The sequence below is a fragment of the Molothrus aeneus genome, chromosome 2, assembly GCF_037042795.1.
Source record: "Molothrus aeneus isolate 106 chromosome 2, BPBGC_Maene_1.0, whole genome shotgun sequence".
NCBI lineage: Eukaryota > Metazoa > Chordata > Aves > Passeriformes > Icteridae > Molothrus > Molothrus aeneus.
Window position 1 is genome coordinate 56,734,808 of NC_089647.1, and position 13,760 is coordinate 56,748,567.

A 13,760-nucleotide genomic window follows, 5' to 3' on the forward strand; every position below is an offset into this window, starting at 1 on the left:
TTTAATCAACATTCTGAGAGGCACAGGATTGCAAACAGTATGTTGGTACGACTACTGCTCTCCCTCTTCCCTCATTCTTCAAGGCACACAGTAGACAAGCAAGTTGCATGTAAAGCATGCACTATGTCTGAAAGCTGTTCCAGATTCATATTTCAGTGTTTTTGTTAAATAAGAGACCACTTGTTTTGGTTCCTGCCAGAAGATCAGTCACCTTTTTCATCATAATGCTCTGTTTTTCCTCCAACTACAACCTCTTCCCCAGTATTAATAGCAACAGACCATGACCTCAAGGTCAGCTGTAAGAGCAGTTTGAAGTTTTATTGATAGACCCATTTAACACTTTTTCTGCACAGTACACCTATAAGTGAATGATGACCCAAAACTAGTCAAGGGCTTTTTTTTGTTGTTGTTTTTTACTTGTCCTACATCCACACTGTAAGAACAGAGAAAGCCAGAATGATACCTTTCAAGTAACATTAAGACATTTTAAGAAGAATATCTGCACTGTTGGGAAAGGGAGCAAGCTAATCCTGCCATCCCACACCAGGGAGATAACTGCCCATCCACATCAATCCATCTGTTTTGCCACCTTCTCACTAAACTTTTGAAACTCTTTCTCTGAGGCTTAAGGTGACAAATGCAGCTTTCCACCAGATCATTTCACTGGCTTAGCTCTGCCTCAGCTGTCCATTCCAGGCTTTACTCCCAAACTTCAAAGCCATGAGTGGCTCAAAGCCATGTAGTATGTGGCTTGCCAAGGCAGCTAGCTGTCCTGGAAAAGTTTAAGAGGCATGATGAGCAGAAAAGACAGATCTGTATACTGAGATGTTACAAAAACAGAAGTGCTAGTAGAGACATATGCATTAGGTCAGAGCTGAACCACTCTAGATTTGAAGCAACAAAAAAACCTGCTTTTATCTCTAGGGAAGTAATGAAGACAACAAAGAAACAGCAAACATGAATGGAAGCACAAAAAGGATTAGTCAAACATTTTGACAAGATCTGACAGCATTAAGTAGGAAAATAATTTTACTAACACAGTACATGCACACTCAGTGTTAGGTTGCTTCAACAGAAAAAAAACCCTAAAAAATCCACTGTATCAGAAGGAAAGTGTCTGAATAATGTAACAGAAACCTGTAATACAGTAAGACTAGAGTATCCTATTGAGGATGTAAATAGAATTTAACAGATGTAAATTGAAGCAATATTCTGCTGTCCTGTTTCCTACAATACTTATCAGAGCAGGATCACCAGATTCTGTCTTCAGCTTCACATATTAACAGCAACAGTATTACACTTAACTCTGCTCCCTTTAAGCAGCAACTCGGTATGCAGTGCAGAAAATTTAAGCCTATGAACTTGACAAAAAACCCTCCCAATTTTTAATTTATTGGCAGAACACATTCATATAATATTCAAAAAAAGGCTGGGCTTGCTTTAAATAGGAATGTAAGGAAAACCCACACTAGCATTCTGACCCAGAAACCTAGAAAGGCAAGTTGGAAGCTTCAGTGAAGCGCTGCTTCCACCATATATTTTCACTTCAACATCCCAGTGCACAGGAGTGTTTGACTGAGGCAGAGTGGAAACCTGATCTGAATCCACAAAGACTGAAAATCCAGAGTAATTATTCAGTCATAACAACAGAATCACATTCCACAACATGCTCTTTTCTTTCTCAACAGTATGATGTAGACTAATAAAACATTTAAGCTCTTGACAGGAGACAAAAAAAAATAATCTTTAGTCTGCAGTTACCTCCATGTTCAGCAAATTTTGGGTTAGAAAGGATCATCTTGCAGAACTTGAGTCCATTTTTGTACTGTTTTTGTTCGTAACATTTCTGTAAAAGATGTGAAATATAATCATTGAAATGCATTTAAAACCACAGTACCTTAACATACTATTACAAATGTAGTCACTCGTCCAGCAAGGTATGGTGATCAGATCACCACCAACCTCTAGACAAATATATCTATTCATATTAAATTGCTTCTTCTCAGCATTCAGAACACGCAACAAATACTCTACCTCATGGTCTACTTTTTTATTAAAAAAGTAATTCCTTTTCAACAGAAATAGGAAAGGGAAGTAGCAATATCTACTTCAATTCAGAAATTCTTAAAATAGAAATCAGTTAGGAATCTTGACTCAACAGAACTTTTGAGGAGAATTAATCTCAGAGTCTAGACACTCCTTTCAAAATCCCATTTCCTTGGCTTAGTGACTTCCCAGAAAAAGACATTTCAAGACAGAAAACTTTCCTAGTTGCCAATACAGACTTTTAGAAAAAAGAGAGAAACCATGAAGTAGGAAACACTTATTATAACCTCATTTGATTAAGTGATAGAGGTATCAGATTGGGAGAATTTACCTACGTATTAAAAAAATAAAACATTTAATTTCTACCTGTAATAGTACAGCTAAAGGCTACTTACAGATATACTTAGAATACCATTTACCTAATTACTAGGTAAACTGGCAAACTGTATGGTTTAACTGTGGGAACATACAGAAGAAACAAAATGTGAACATGGGTCCCTTTTCCTCTTTAGGAAGATACTACCTAAAACAGTAAGGTTTTAGCAATTTAAATCAACTACTGATCACTACAGTGGATCACTAAGACAAATCTGTTTAAACCAGTTAAAGGCACGCTTGTGTCAGTAAGTATGAAAGTGATTCCAGGTCACTTATGCTTTTTAACTGTAGGAAAACTACCAAACCAGGCTTAACTTGGCATCATTTTCAGCTAATAAGGAGTATTGTCCTGCTGTAATTTAGATAGCTATTCTCAGGAGAAGATATGTCATTTCAGTTATGTGCTTGAGTGCTTTAGCAGTCTCTCATGGATCATTCCCACTCCATCAATCTTCCAGGATAAAGGCAAAATCTGTGTTAAATTAATATGGAGACAGTAACTCCTTTGCAATCAGAACAGATAATACCATTATTTCACAGGGTAAAAGCAATACAGAAACATATGCATGCTCACTTTGGGGAATTGGCTAAGGTACCAAAACAAGGGTCCTCTCCCAGTCGGTGAGGAAGGGCTTAACTGCAGACAGTTTTTAGGTTCTTGATGCCTGCAACTCAAGACACTTGCAGCTAATCATGACTAAGTGCAGATTAAATCATAGAACAATTTAGGCTAGCAGGAACCCTTGGAGGTCACCAAAATCATCTCTCAAAACAAAAGAGAGCTAACCTTGATATGAGATCAGGTTGATCTGCCTGACTGATTTCTGGCAGGATGGCTAGAGAAGCAAACAGTTGTACTATGGGAATTCACATTTAAACAACAGCAACAGAAAAGATCTGTTTGGCTTTTTTTTTTTTTTTAACTGAGAACTAGTTTCAACATCTTTTACCAGAAATAACCTGTGGCAAAACTTGGAGTCCCCTCTAGGGGAAGGTGACACTCTCCTGCTCATCTACTTTCTTCATTAACTTAGGATGCTTTGTACCATTTTTAGGGAATCCTAGGAAAATGCCAACAATGTGCTATGTATTCTTTCTAAACTTACTCAAGTATGCCTAAAAATTAGCAATAGTGAACATTCATTCATGGTTCTTGCAATGTTGAGTGAAACCCCAAATATACAGCAGTGCTTAACCAGAAGCTATTTGAGACAAGTGTGCACTCAAAATAGATTAACTACTGGAGGAAATCAGATCCATTATCCTTGTTCTGACATTTTTATCCTATAGAGTTCAGTCTCAGGCCTAGAATAAGAACTGAATTGAAGATAATTAGAGACAAATGTGATTTTTGGAGGACAGACAAGACCACATTTTCTAATGCCCAACAGATGAATGGGAGGGAGAAATTAACACACTCCACACTGAGAGGAAATGTAAGTTCAATATTCAGTTTCTTGGCTTGCTGACAAGACAGCCAGCATCCTTAATTTAGGTTGAGAGAAAACCTCGGAGGCCCAAGTCCAAACTTTAATTCAGTACTGCCAAGTCCACCTCTAAACCATGTCCCCAAGTACCACATCTACACATCTTGAAAGTATCTAGGGTTGGTATCTAACCCCTTCCCTTGGCAGACTCTTCCAATGCTGGACAACACTTTCAAGTGAAGAAATTTTTCCTCATATCAAATTTAAACCTCCCCTGGTGCAACTTGAGGCCATTTCCTCTTATCCTGAAGGTTCTAGGAGAAAAGACCAACCCCCATGTTACTACAGCCTCTTTTCAGGTAGGACAGATGGACATCATACAGTTGGGAAGCCTGATGTCTCCATATGTGTTCTCAAGGTTTTTTTACTTATCAGGACAAATGTAGCTGAAATGCATTTACTAGAATCTGTCTCACTGCTTTAAGTCTTTGGTTCACTAAAAGCTCAAGTTAATTTGCTGAGTTGTTTGGTTTTTTTAACTGTCTTATCTGTAGTGCTTAATGTGATGCTCCCCATCACCCCTTTATGGCAATCACTTCCTGCTAAAGCTAAAATCAGATCGTGAATGTTAACACACTTGAAACCTCAAAGGGAAATTGTGGCAAGACCAAAATGTTATTCAGAACTTCTGCTACAAGATGTTCCTAGAAGGATGCTACCTCATCTGGCAAAAATCTCATTTATTCCCTTTTTCAACACTAACTCAACCATATAATCTGCTTGTAGACTGCCATACCAATCTAGATACCAGTTTGTGTCCTCTCAGGTAAGTATCAAGTGCCTCTACACAGATGTCAAATTGGCACTGCATCTGAGAAGTATCTGTAATTGTAAGGGTAAAAAATCCTACTAACAAGGATACAACAATGAAAAACAAGAAAAGATTTGATTCCTGTATTAAAATTCTTTGCTGCATCTACTTAGCAAAATGCCATTCATAAATTCTATTTTTTTTGTATGTCATTTTTTTAAAGACCTAAAATCCCTTCCACTACTAAATATGAACAGAATCAAGGATTTGAATCACTGGCATTACTTATAAAACAGAAGGAGTTCACTTATCACTACTCAATCACATGTGTCATTTATATCTTACTTGTGTTTAACTATTTACAACATCAGGTTAGTGCAGGGATGATTTTACAAACTACATCTACCTAGACATAGCATCTGCTGCTTTGGAAAAGGCCCTGCATTGAGAGAACAGTTACATTTTTCCACACATAGTTTAATACACAGGCAATTTTATGGCTGAAGAACATCCCATTATCTCAGACATTAACACTCACTTCCAAGAAGTCGCCTTAACAAAAAACAATCTCAACTGGTGGCTCGAAGAGAGACTGCAGCTGCAGCAAGGTATTCAAGTGATGCATTATTTAACAAAGCATTTTTATGTGAAGACTAAATAAAGAGTAGCATCACATTCAAAGACTGAGGACAGCTATTGCATCAAACCAAATAGTGTTAAACACAGCAAACAGGCTTCCCTGATCAGCTTACATGTTTCAATAATTTAAAGTTGTTTAAGATGGTCTGTGACTGTAATAAAGCTGCACTGACCTTCAATCCAAATTGTACACTGACCCACGTGATGGTGAGCTTGTGTAAAGGGGGCTTGTAAGAAAGGTGGGGACAACTTTTTAGCAGGGCCTATTGTGATAGGCTAAGGGGTGATGTTTCTAGGCTAAAAGATCAATTCAGACTAGACATAAGGAAGACATGTTTTATGATTATCGTGGTGAAACACTGGAATAGGCTGCCCACAGAGGTGACAGATGATCCTGGAAATATTCAAGGAGTTCTGAGCCATCAAATCTAGTTAAAGATGTCACTCCTAATGGCACGGGGTTGGACAACATGGCCTTTAAAGGTCCCTTCCAACCCAAGCTGCTCTATAATTCCATGTGCAATTTCTTTAACAACACTGCAATTTAAAAATTGATTCTGCTGTCTCTTGATAAGAGTTTATCAAACACAAAATCCAAACCATAAACAGCATTTTAGCATTATTCTCCAATCCTACTTGTACAGCCCACATTCTGTTGAGACAGGTCTGCACATCAATAGGCTGCCTTGCCACAAACATGATGGAGCATCAGAACCACCAAACAGAAAAATAAGCACTTCAAACCAAATTAAACAATTTTAACATAGCTGGGTAAATACAGCTTCAAGTTTTATTAGAAAAACAAATGAGAGAAACATTAGGCTGGAAAAGACCTCTATAACTGCCAAGTCCAGCTGCCATGTTCTCAATGAACTACGTTCACGAGTGCCATATTTACACGCCTTTGTAAATACTCCCAAGGGTTGGTGGCTCAACCACTTCCCTGGGCAGCATGTTCCAGTGTTAACCACCCTTTCTGCATTGAAATTTTTCCTCATATCCAATCTAAACCGCCCCTGATGCAACTTGAGGCCATTTCTTCTTGTCCTGCCACTTGTTACCTGGGAGAAAATGCTGACTCCCACCTCACTACCATCTTCTTTCAGGCAGTTATAGCAAGTGATAAGGTCTCCCTTGAGCCTCCTTTTCTCCAGGCTAAACATCCACAGCTCCCTCAGCTACTCCTCAATAAGACTTGTTTAAGACATCACTTGTTTTAGTCTTCCCTGCTACTGTACTTCCATATAATCCTGCCTGCAGACCTCTCAGCACTCAACAGTTTCTACATTCTTCTTGCCAAGTAGTGCCTTGGCTCCTGTTGCCAAGATTTTGGTGTAGAACTCGGAGAAGATTTTGGCAACACCTAGGATTCATTAAAAAAAAAAAATTACTCTTCTCAATGCTCTGTAACACTGATGGAAGTGCTGCTTAAAGCAGGAAACCAAGGACTAAATGTGGAACTTCAGAGCCTAGGGAAAAAGGGCAAGGCTTCCATCAAGCCTTATGGGAAGAGTGTTGGAAGTCAGTTATGCTGGAAATCTCTCCCAGTCACAATGGTGATCAAGTTCAGTAGTAAAAAACCCACAGAGTTATCAACAGCACAGCTTCTGATCAGCACCTTTTCCTAGGAGCTATCTATCTGACAACTACTTTGGGATTGATCAAATTACTGATACACATTTCTGACCAAAACCAGGCACAACCAATAGGGGAACATCAGCACACTGTCAGTATTCTTAATTGGCATTTAACACTCGGACCTTTTAAAAAGCCTTGTTTTACTGCACATCTATAAAACTATGCCATCAACATAAAACAGGCAATCTACTTTCTACAGCAGCTTACAAAATTAGTTGAATCAGTACCTTAGATTTAGGCAACATTCAGCAGTTACTGCTTCTAAGCTAATAAATAATTATTAAATTATTCACCAGTTTGATAGCAAGGTCTGTCCACCTTGTTTGAAGGCATTCAGCATCTGTGTTGGAAATGCTCCTCATATTACAAACTATATGAATATTTCCAATGCTGATACACAAAAAGAAAGTATCATGATACCATTGAAGTTGAGAGACAGAATAGAAACCTCTTCATGAGGTTTGCCAAACAGCATCCCTCTCCCTCTCTCCACACTGACTTCAAGTCACCAGTGTTTTAGAGAATAAAAAAAAGTATCAGCTGGAAGAGGCTTTGGGTCACGGAGGCCAAGAAAACCCTGTCTCAAGCATCTTAAAACTTCTAGTCCCAGGGTAACCATTCCAGAGTATCAACATGTTTTTCTACCCATTCTCCATACCCTACCAGGATTTTATATATGCATGACCACCCCATGTCTGCTATTACTCCACTGGTAAGAGCAGCTAACATAACCTCATCATCTGAAATAAAAAGAGGAAGACAACATAGATACACACCCTTGATTGCTTTACTTGTCAAAATGGACAGGCCACATCATTCCTGCCCAGACCTGGGGACTTAGCAATGCAGACAGTGCTGAGTCAGAACACAGACAACGATGTGCAACAGAATAAGCAGCCAGCACTACATGGTGGTAACATTTTGGTCAATGTATTAATGTCCCAGTAATATCTAAGATTTCAGTATCATGATGCTCTGTATACAACAACAGTATTTTTTCTCCTCAACCAGATTTTCATAATTATTCAAGTTCAAATCATCAGAAGATGCAAAACTTGGTACATAATGCAGCTGGTAGTAACAGCTGTAATCACTTGCTGCTTGTATTCTTTATTATTGGCAGAATAAAATTGATATTCTATTTATTATGGGAAAGAACATGTACGATAAGAGAATGTTTTTCACCATTTATTGTCCACAGACCTCTTTAACGGCCCTCTAAACTATACCTCTTTTAAAAGGGGAAGGCATTATCAATAACCTTGCCTTAAGGCCTAGTGTAATTTTGTGCTGTGCACACACACTCAATACAATCTGAATTCCTAGAATATCCTTTGCTTCAAAAGGGCAGAAATAAGAAAACAGAGTAGAAAGAGCTCTTGCTGGCAAGTACTTTGCTTTTGTAACTTTTCATTGCTTGACTTAATACAGTTCTCTCCTGTTTATGAACATGTGTGGCCCTACAAAGCAAACACCATAACAGCAACACTAGAAATGAGACAAGTCACAGCCCAGACAGACATTTTCCAGTAATTTTCAATCTGCACTTTGTGCAGAGGTACTGAAGAGCCCAATCTACCCCATCTCCTGGGATGAATTGCAATTTCCTTAGCAAGAACTCAGACTAAGCAGGTGGCTCCACAACCTAGTGGAACTGCATCTGAGAGCAGTTAAGTAAATGAAACCATGAACATCAGCACTGTTTTGTGGTATCTGATACAAAACACAGTAAAATAAACATCAGGCTTTAAAAGTGCCAATTTTATTTTGGCATCTTCAAGCAAGTTCAAGACAATTACCAACGCAAGCTGTCAACATCAATTTAATCTCGACATTCCATCCTTAACAACACAGTGATTCAGCCAAAAATCGCCTGAATCACAGCAGATCAGAGCTGAGATCAGACACACCTGGGACAGGCCACCAGCAGTAAGATACAAGGGCTGGATGCAGAGAGAGAGGCTTTTGAGTAAGACAAGCTCTACTGCAGTTCTCACCAGAATGTTCTCAGCCTCCAGTTATTTGGGCCTCATCAACATTCCAAGCAAAGGGTTTACCTTCACTCACAAAAAGTTTTGTTAACAAAAAGGATTCTACCTTTTTGTTAACAACTTCTTGTTTGGAGCCTGCTACTTTGCAGCCACTGTTTCTACCAAAATCAAAATAAATCATGATAGCTTGAAGACAGGCAAGTACTTACTTAACTCCTGAATCTTCTGTTAAGGTCTTTCCCCCTCCAATTTCATACTCCTCCTTCCGAGGAGGCTTGGGGGAGGAACCAGGGGAAAGAGCAAAGCACACTGCACTGCAAACACGGACTTGCAGTGTACTTGGGCAGTAGCATAACAGCCTATGGATTTCCCAGGAATCACCAGTTTTCAATGTATCAGGGAAACTGTTTTAATGAAACTTCAAATACCTCTAAAAATCTCAAATCTTGGGGCAATCCATCTCACAGCCCATACAAGGTCTGCAATAAATACAGATTTCCAAGTCCTACATTCCTCTACAAGCAATTTTACTTGTTATGACTCAACTTGCTCCAAAAAGATGGAAGCTTTCAGGTGGCCTTCACTTTTTGTGCCACAAATAGTTCTGAACTGAACTCTTCCTGCTATTCAGTGCTTGTTCTGTTCCATATAAACAGCCAAATAAGAAGAAATTCCAGCATAAAACATGGAGAGACTTAACTCTGAAAAATTAACATTTTTTAAAAGAAAAGTATAAATAAAAGTCCAGAATCAAGAAACAACCCACAGCATTCCACAGAAGCCTCCTTTCTGAGCCTTGCATGATGACCTTCACAAACTCCTTTTGAAAAACTAAACCAAGAATATCTATCTGGGATTAAGTCTTCTCCAAATGAGACTGTCTCAAATCACTGACAAATGTGAAGTGTGACTTCCCTTATGAAAGCCTTACTGACTCTTACCACCAGGCTGGCATCTATCCTCTGCAATTCTGTCATTTCAGTAGTTTGCAGTAGCCAGGCATCCTCACCACCTTGTCTGAAAGTCCTTATGGAGGGAACCCCTTACACTCTTCCTAGGCTGCCTGTCCTCAGCAGCACAAGCAACAGTCACACCAAGAATCAGTCCTAAGTTACACCAGAAGATTTTAAGCAACTGCTCCAAACTCCTGTCTTTAAAAGGAAGGGGTCTTTAAATGTCAGAGACTTCATATATCCACTGCTCCAGTGGTGGGTGAATAATGGCTACCTCAGCTATGGTATCTATCTCATTTGGGAGATCCTAATTAGCATAACATAACTTCCCAATTATCAAATTTAATAGTTCAGTAACTCCCCCACATCATTCCCAGGAGACTGACTAGTTGCATGCTTATAAACTATTATTATTTCATTAAATAAAATTTTAAAAAAGCTTTCAGAATTCTATGGATAAGAATTAATTAAATCCTACAAACGCCTGTATATTTATATTTCATCAAAAAAGAAATCTCTTAAGGTTATTGAAGAAGTTGGAGAATGAAAAGGACATTACAGAGAAGTTGAACAAGTCCTCAGAGAGGGCACTTGAAGTAATTTCTAACATTTCCTTACCCTGAAAAATGGAAAATGTATGTCTGAATGAACTGAGCAGCAACAACCCACTGCTGCAAGGCTATATACTTCCAGACTTTTTGTGTCTTATTAGCTGAAGTCATCTGCAATTAAAGCAGCAAACCTTATTTTAGGCAACAGCAATATGAGGAATTTGCTAAGAAACCAAAGGATTAGTCAGTTACAGGTACGATACTATCCACAGTTCTATCAAACATGAAACAACATCAAATCATACCTTACACTGCTTGAGCCTGGGCTCACACCAATACATATTAGAAGACAGTAAGCATTTCTTGAAAACAAAACAAGACCAACTTGGCAAGTGAGCCACGAAAGCATGACAAGAACCCCAAGGCTTTCCTCTAAAGCCTTCTAGATAACTTACAAAGACTACTGCCATGTCCTGTACAGACAGGGCTGACTTGATTCCATAAATCCAATGTTTAAGACTATCTCTGAGACAGTTTATAGTATGGATTCTTGGGTGAAAGAAAAAAAAAAAATCAAAGCTGCTTAAACTGAAACATACTCTGAAGGCAAGTTTACAGCTCAATTTTAAATACACAAAATAGAAGATCAGGCTAAGCTTACTAGAAGTAAACACCAAATACATGATACCAAACTTCAACCTTAACAAGAAGCCTTTCTAAGCTACCAGGAGTATGCTTATTTTAGACAGCATGTGCCCCATTCACTTAAAAAATCACCTAAGCTGAAGACCAACTTTAATTGGCAAGAAATGCACAAGCACTCCTACATTAATTCTTACTTATGATGTTTTTCCCCTTCCATGAGAGGGGATCATATTCAAATACTTCATCCATGCCTTCTGTGAGGCTGTGAAGTGGAAGAGCTTGAAGCGGCCCAGCCCCTTACCCCCAAACAGCACACCTGTAAGCACAACAGGTCTTCCAGGGGAAGAGCATCTAGACTGAGAAAGTCTCTGCAGAACAATGAAAGTATGGCCTAAGAAACAAAACTGAACTGGAAGACAGAACAGAGCAAAAAGGAGCTTTAGTACTACCTTACAGTAGTCCTGATCAACTACTACCTATGCCACAATTGCTATTGCTTCCCTAATCACCTAAGTGCTAGTTTTAAGTCAGCTTGTTCAAGCCTTGCCAAGCATGCAAGCACACAAATTGATGTGGCTTAAAGACTATTTACTCAGCTTCTCGAGCAGACTTCTCAGCTTACATTGATCTCCAAGAGGCCACACTAGCCAGGGCAGCTCTGACAGCTTTGCTGTTACTTGGGCATCTTGTTCAGAACATTGATAACCTGTCTGATATGTTACATCCACACATCAAGTCACTGTGAAGGATTTCTCATGATCTCCAAATGAGTTTTCCCTTCTTCAACTGCTAATTCTCTGCAGAGCATTCATAAAAATACTAAAGGCTTAATCTATGAGTATAATTTCCTTGCATCTGTCCCAAGTGATTAAATCACTATATGCTTGTAGCGATTTAATAAGACCCTACATGCTTGTAGGGTCTTATTATGCAGCCTCCCACTTAATCCCTGCCCCCAATTTTGGAAATTACTAGGAATGCTATGGGCATTTAAAATATTCTAGCAGTGCCAAAGTAAGCAAAAGCTGGTTCGATTAAAGGGCCTTTAGCACCACAAGCTATACTACTAAACAAAAATACCCTGAGACATGTCAAGCAAACAAAGGGTTCCATTTGTAGTATGCCAACATTAGTATTCCAGAAAGAAGTGCACCATAAAAGAGTCAGAGCTAGTCAGAAAAAAATTTTAAGAAATTAAGTTTCAAGAAGAGACACTACATGAAGAGACAAGCCAGTAGCTTTGTGATCAACACTTTAGGACTGCAACTGGCCACTACACAGCACCAGTTAAAGGCTTCTGAAAGTTTTAGAACATAAGTACATTTCTACATGAACTTCACTGAAGTTTTATGTATCTCTCCTCCTTGCCTAAGCAGTAATTTCCAACACTTTTATCCATCGTTGAATATTAAAAAAGTCTAAAATATGATCTCTAAAAAGCCATTCTATAATCTAATCAAAAAAACTTTTTAAGTGGCTGCTACTGTGAACTTGTCTGCTGCTAGTAAGAATAATCACTTAACCGTTCTAATATTAGTCACTTATTTTTAGCCGAGAGAAAGAGGAGTGCTAGAATGACTTACTAAGATGCATACCATAAGCATGCAGTAAGCAACAAATCACCATTAAGAACCAGTAAGTTTTTAAAACCTGTACACTATGCAAAACGGCCAAAAGAAAACAGCTCTGAAGAACCTGCTGAAAAAAAACAGCTCTGTACAGAGTACAGGAGCTTACTGACACTGTTTGACCTCAGCTTCCTGAAGCCCAAATGTAAACCTCTGAACCACTACTGTGGTTCTGAAGCACTGAAACTACCTAACCAACTCAGAGAGAACTGAAGAAATTTCCGCCTGCCAGTAGGATTACTTAGTGCGCTGCACAGACGTCCTCTGCCTGCAGAGTGGTAAACTGAAACAAAACACCTCAATTTTGTTGAGGCTGGAACTCCATTACCATCACACTGACAAGCTCGCGAAAAAGGGAGTGTGGTGTTTTCTTGTCTCGGGAGGGAGGAGTGGGGCTTTTTTTTTCCATAATGTGTTATCATGATAAAGTACAGTGATTGAGTTAGAAACTCACAGCTAAAGCGAGCTCCTTCTTCAAAGCTACCTCGCAAACACTAAACGTCCCTTGCATCGTTAAGTCTCAAAGAGCGAAATTCGCCAGCACAAAGGAGTTGAGACAAGTCCTGAAAAGGACGCACAGAAGCAGGATACTTCATTCCACCACACGTCTTTAACTATACTCAAAACTGCTGAGCGAGCGAACTACTTTTAACCCGGTCCCTACACCAAAGCCGAAGCTCTCGCTGGAAATGAAGCGCAGATGGGAATCAACCAAACAACAGCAAACCCTGCTGCACTCGCACCGTGCTTCGAGGTCTCCTCCTTACGCGCTGCGCGGGGAGGGAGGGGAGCGGCGGCGCGGCCCCGGCTCGCCCCGCAGTCCCCGCGGCGGGCGGGAGGAAGGCGCTCGGCGGCCCGGGGAGCCCGCCTGGCTCCCTCCCTCCTTCCCGCCCTCCCCCGGCCGGGGGCCACAACTGCCCTTCCCGGCCGCCAACACGAGCAGGGGCGGCTCGCCCGGCCTGCTCGGCGGGCCCCAGACAAAGGAAGGAAGGAAGCGGGGACGAACCGGGGCGAGGAGGCGACGGCAGCCCGGCTCCCCCGGGCGAGCGCGGC

The 13,760-nt window shown here is 40.0% G+C and overlaps 1 protein-coding gene across 2 annotated transcripts in view; it reads right to left on the bottom strand.

Annotated features, from left to right (window-relative positions):
- The window catches only part of NAA16 (N-alpha-acetyltransferase 16, NatA auxiliary subunit), a 60,630-nt gene that overhangs the window by 46,548 nt on the left and 322 nt on the right, over positions 1-13,760 (bottom strand). For both annotated transcript variants that reach the window (XM_066545031.1, XM_066545032.1), the window contains exon 2: positions 1,762-1,846. In XM_066545031.1, coding sequence (XP_066401128.1) covers positions 1,762-1,846 — 85 coding nt within the window. The remainder of the gene's footprint in view (positions 1-1,761; positions 1,847-13,760) is intronic.